Source organism: Empidonax traillii, unplaced genomic scaffold (assembly GCF_003031625.1).
Source record: "Empidonax traillii isolate 1590-97213 ecotype Southwest subspecies unplaced genomic scaffold, ASM303162v1 scaffold215:size2007263, whole genome shotgun sequence".
NCBI lineage: Eukaryota > Metazoa > Chordata > Aves > Passeriformes > Tyrannidae > Empidonax > Empidonax traillii.
In genome coordinates, this window is record NW_020955408.1 from 754,701 (window position 1) to 758,489 (window position 3,789).

A 3,789-nucleotide genomic window follows, 5' to 3' on the forward strand; every position below is an offset into this window, starting at 1 on the left:
GAACTTAAACATTTAGGAATGTCAAAAACAGAAATATTTTTGTAGATGAGGAGAATAATCCTGGAGTCAGTAACTAGAGAGTCTTGCAGATAGTAGTGTTCCAAGTTGTATTTTGCACAAGACAGAAGATACACAACCAAACCAAGAATTATTTCCTCTCCACTGTCCCCCACTTTGTGATGACATCATCCTTCCACACCAACACTCCTCTCCTGTGACCTCAAAAAGCTGTCAAGACTAAGATCAGCAAGGTCTTTGAAGACTGATAAATGAATTGCTGCCAAGGAAATCAGACCCAAGGGCTCTGCCTTCCTTTCCCCAAATGATTCCATCAACTTTATGCACAGACTCCCTTGTCAGCACTCTTCTCTCGTCCACACCAGGGTGAGGAGCACAGTGACCATGTGATGGCAGGATGTATCCATCTTGCATCTCTTTACTCTTTGTTGTACAAGGAGCTTGTACAGAGGGCTTTGTAATCCTCTGTGAAACAGAGGGGCTCCAAGGAAGCCACTCCAAACAAAACAGCGCTATGAATTTTTCCTGGAGTCATCATTCCTGCTGTTTAAATCCAGTCCTACAGCTGAACAAGTGTTCAAGTTTCTACAACAGGGAAAAAAAAAAAAGTACAACAAATACTTCATATCTATGTGTCTAAATATCTCAGAAGAACACAAGTTAAGTCGATTACATCAAAACTAAACTGAAAGTACAGAAGAACCAAGCCAAAGGCAGATGTAAGTTAAAAAAGGAAAAGTTAATTGCATGATGAATCTCAATGTTTATCCACATGAGAGCGTGAGGATGGAGGCAACTTCATCCATCAGATGATGGATGACCTTTATTTCTTCTCCCCAGCACAAGGGTAGTATAGTAGATGACTATTATTTTTATATCTTAAAGATCTCTATGTAGAGCTCACAAACACATGGTTTATGAGCTAGTATTCCAAAATAAATGTAAGGAATATTCATTACTGTTCTTAAGACAAAAAGCATATGTTGTTTCTATTCTCAGCAAAATAGAAAATGTATTAAGAGAGGCCTCTAGGTTTTCCACTTTAGCCCCAACATTATCCATCTGTGAAAAGGAAGCAAAACAAGATCACAGACAGAGTCTGTAAGTAGTTTTCAGTTGCTGTTACAGAAGAACAGCAGGACAACAAACTTCTGAGATTGTTAGTTACCACTAACAGCGAACATATCCCCCAATTCTTGAAACACCCTCATGGTCAAGAACATATATCCAGCATGGTTTTTTTAATGACTGCTCTTCTATTGAGTGTCTGGTCAACTGCCACAGCCCAGTCTCCTTCAAACTCTTGTTCACAAAATATATGTACAGGCCAGATTTCTTCACGATTTCTCCTCCAGAGTATGAGGAGAATAGAACATGTTATTCACAGAGAAAAAGAAGCTTTCTTTTCACCACATGTGCTTATCCACAAGTCTGTGGTCCCCAAGAACAGATGAACCATATCTATGAAAATTCTCATACTCTACAGGTCATAAGAGCCTCTTCAGAAGAGGCTCGACATTTTTCTCTGGAAAACACGAAACAAGACTTAGAAAACTAGAAAAAAACACTACCTAAAAATAATGAGGCATTTCCAACCACTGTCTACTTACAGTTCTACCTGTGGAACCCATCTGCCATACTCAAAGAATAGGTCTTCAGCTACGACCTTCCTTCACTTTTTAATGAGGGAAAAAATCATAGACGTGAAAACCAGTTTGACTGGCAACATTTTCCCCTCAACACCAACTCAGGTAAATTATACCTTTTCCCCCACCTAAAGAATCAGGGAGTCCCAAGAAGAACACATTAGGAAGTCTTATCTCCCAGAAATGACTCAGCAAGTGATTGAAGGAGCTCTGTGCCAAAGCACTGGAAATGGCTCTCTGACTCTTTTATTCATTGTGCATGTGCTTTCTACTGTAGCACAGACAAGATTATCTGACACACACTGACAGAAGCCTAATTAAATTATGCATTTAAAAATATATTCAGGAAATAATGTCTTGTGAGCACAAAGGTTACCGAGCTTACTAAAAAACAGATTATAGTTAGAAATAACAAGGATGCATCCATATTTTCTCCAGTTCCTTCTGTCACTTTTCTACCATCTATAAAGCTTGCAACCTACCCGTATTACAGCAGGTGGCTGAACAGTAGAAACCACAGCATTTGTTGTTTGAGATAATGTTTTCACAGGAGAAGCTGCTACTTTTTTCACTAACTGAGTGCCAGAGTTCTTTAAAAAATAAAAATAAAAAATAATTACACATGAGCAGAGAATAGCTGTCAGATAAGGCAATCACAAACCAGACACTGAAGTTGGGGTCAGATACAAACCAAGACACATACTCTAAGAGCAACAATGCAGGCATCATTCACATAGTCCATACACTTTAAATGCTTCTCAACAAAGCTATTTGTCTACCAGTTTAATATTCAATAACAGATTAAGAGACATTTAAGAGATAACACACAATCAGAATAAAACTGTTAAATAAAAATGTAAATCGTTACTTTTATGTACCTCCTTATTCTTGCATGCTGACCATATCACAAGAGACAGAAGCAAACAGCCAGCAGAGCTCAGGGAAGGAGGAACAGGAAAGGTCCTCAGCTTCACTCAGTTTCAGAGATGGTTGACTTTTTTTTTTCTTAAACTATTTACATCATCATCATCAGAGAGAAATTCGGTAATTTGAACTTTACCACATGTAACAGAATAGCAGTTTTTCCAAACTGAGAAAGCAAAGCATATAGTGACGTTTGTGGGTGCAAAACCAAACGCCATCACGCTGTTCAGAAAGTCTTCAAACGCTTAACTCTCCGTGACTTATCTGCAAACCCTGTTATATAACATAACATACAGCTATGTCAAATTAAACTTACGAGAGAAGTTACCTGTACAGCACATATTCTGATTGCAGGCGTGCTGGTTGGCACAGATGGTCGCACACTTGTGTTATTTTGTGACTGGTTCTGTGCCCGTGCTATTGCTTGTTGAGATACTAGCATTAGGTGGCCACTACTGCTTCTGATAAGAACAGTTCCTGTTGAAGAAAAACATTCAAACTTTTAGAAATTAAGTTATATTATGGCTTCCCTGTATTTCTGTGGAAGAAATAACTAGACCACACTGATAATGTAATATTTAGTTTCTTACTCCAAGGAACAGCTGCCAAGAAATATAAGAACTAAGTGCACATCATCTTTACTCTATATCTTATGACAGAAAAGAACTCCTAAATTCACAAGAAAATTCAAGAGAAAGATTTAACTACACAGCCACATTGAAGCACTACATGCATACAAGATGCAAACTGCGAAGCAGTTCATCATTTGAGTCAAAAAGATGTTTTGGATATTTATAAAACAGACACACCCTCTACACACACTCTGGGATTACTTTGACAGTAACTTCAAGCAGCTCTTCAACCTGCAAAATTCATCACCACTATCACACTTGGCTGCCTCTTGTTTCTGAACATTTAGGCACATACTTAGAAGTGAATATAAGGTTTAGAGAAAACTGCAGTGGGGACTGAAGCCTGATTAGTACCAGTTCACCTGCCCGTATGAAGACCATCCCCCTCAGTCGGAGGGCAATGGTCTCCCATGAAAGTCAAGGCCATCAGATATTTGAAGCTGTCCCTCTGTCAAAGGTCTGTCCAAAAGCACTGAAATGCACGGTTTTATCAAAGCACTTTACAAATAGGGAGATTCCAGCAGCAGAAAAAAAAAAAAAAAAAAAAAAAGAGAGACAAGTCCTACCTA

At 38.6% G+C, this 3,789-nt stretch overlaps 1 protein-coding gene across 2 annotated transcripts in view; it reads right to left on the minus strand.

The window, feature by feature from the left end:
* Positions 1-3,789, minus strand: part of TAF4B (TATA-box binding protein associated factor 4b) — a 75,379-nt gene that overhangs the window by 56,002 nt on the left and 15,588 nt on the right. For both annotated transcript variants that reach the window (XM_027887571.1, XM_027887572.1), the window contains exons 2-3: positions 2,917-3,065; positions 2,147-2,254 (exon numbers count right to left, since the gene is read on the minus strand). In XM_027887571.1, the coding sequence (XP_027743372.1) occupies positions 2,147-2,254; positions 2,917-3,065 (257 nt within the window). The remainder of the gene's footprint in view (positions 1-2,146; positions 2,255-2,916; positions 3,066-3,789) is intronic.